The sequence below is a fragment of the Eurypyga helias genome, unplaced genomic scaffold, assembly GCF_000690775.1.
Source record: "Eurypyga helias isolate BGI_N326 unplaced genomic scaffold, ASM69077v1 scaffold7157, whole genome shotgun sequence".
Classification (NCBI taxonomy): Eukaryota; Metazoa; Chordata; class Aves; order Eurypygiformes; family Eurypygidae; genus Eurypyga; species Eurypyga helias.
Window position 1 is genome coordinate 35,115 of NW_010259768.1, and position 1,211 is coordinate 36,325.

Sequence of the window (1,211 nt, forward strand, 5' to 3'; positions counted from 1 at the left end):
CAACTAGAACCTAAGAGATACAACAATTTTAAAGCTGCTGTAAACTCAAATATTGTTATCTTTTGTCAGAAAGATCTATCAAGAATTGCCTTTACTATTTTGAACTAAATTCAGTTTAGAAGCAAACAACAATGATTTTTTTCAGTTTGGTGTGAGAAACTACAGTCAGTATTTGTAACAATAAGCTTGTATTTGAGCGTAATTATTTTTATAACAATAAGCTTGTATTTGAGCATAATTATTTTTCCATCCAATAAAAATTTAAACCTGCTTTTCTCAGTACTGATGTATGTCCACAAGAACTACCAAACCCACTATTAATATACTAAAAAAGTTTAAATCCAAATTCATGATTAAAACTTCAGCTTTGAGAACAAGACCAGCTTATTTCTAAAACACTGTAATACTGTTCCTAATTTGCAGAATTTCTACTTAACAATTCAAACCTACTCAGCATTAAAGGAAAATGGTTTGTTTTACTACTACACACTGTTATGCACACCCATCCCCTCACACCCTTTGTCTTCTCCTTCGAAAAAACAAAAGAAACGGGGGGGTTCCTTCATGTACCTTTTTCTGATGCAGCTGCTTTGGTACACTCTAACACCAGATGACTTGGTTCCCATGGTGGCACTTTCTTGTTTTTCTTTCCACGTCTTCTTTTAAAATGATGGGCCAGAAAAACAACAGATATTGCACTCACTGCTGTTACTGTGAAGAGCTTCTTTAACCCAGGGGACAGTTTTATCTGGAAATAAGAGAGTGTGATTTCATTGGAAATACACGCTCCTTAAGTCCTGCCTTTCCTCCTATTCGTCTTTTGGTGTGTTCAACCTAGGCTATAGCTTATCTGAGGGAGACAGGAGATGCTGCTCTCATATAGCCTGAGAAACAACCAACTCTGAGTAGGGACATGGACTAAACACTTCGCAAAAACTGCAGTGGCCAGCATGTGAGAGAGTTTACAAAAGGGCTGATGTGACAGTGAGGGGCTGCACTGAGATATATTGCAGCACTAAGAACTATAAGACATATGGCAAATCTGTGAACTATACGGATGTAAGCAAACGACTTTCAGACAAACCTCTGTTCTTTTTTTTAATTTCTTTTTAATGCCAAGGCAACGCAGGGCTTCAATTAATTCTCTAACAGCAAAAAAATGCTGAGAAGAAACTCACCTCTCACAACTGGACTATTGTTCTTGCACTCTG

At 37.0% G+C, this 1,211-nt stretch overlaps 1 protein-coding gene across 1 annotated transcript in view; it reads right to left on the reverse strand.

The window, feature by feature from the left end:
• The window catches only part of FAM73A (family with sequence similarity 73, member A), a gene marked incomplete at its 3' end in the record, with an annotated part of 36,933 nt that overhangs the window by 34,007 nt on the left and 1,715 nt on the right, over positions 1–1,211 (reverse strand). The window contains exons 2-3 of the mRNA XM_010154764.1: positions 571–748; positions 1–10 (exon numbers count right to left, since the gene is read on the reverse strand). The exon at positions 1–10 is cut by the window's left edge and continues 124 nt beyond it. Of these exons, the coding sequence (XP_010153066.1) occupies positions 1–10; positions 571–748 (188 nt within the window). The remainder of the gene's footprint in view (positions 11–570; positions 749–1,211) is intronic.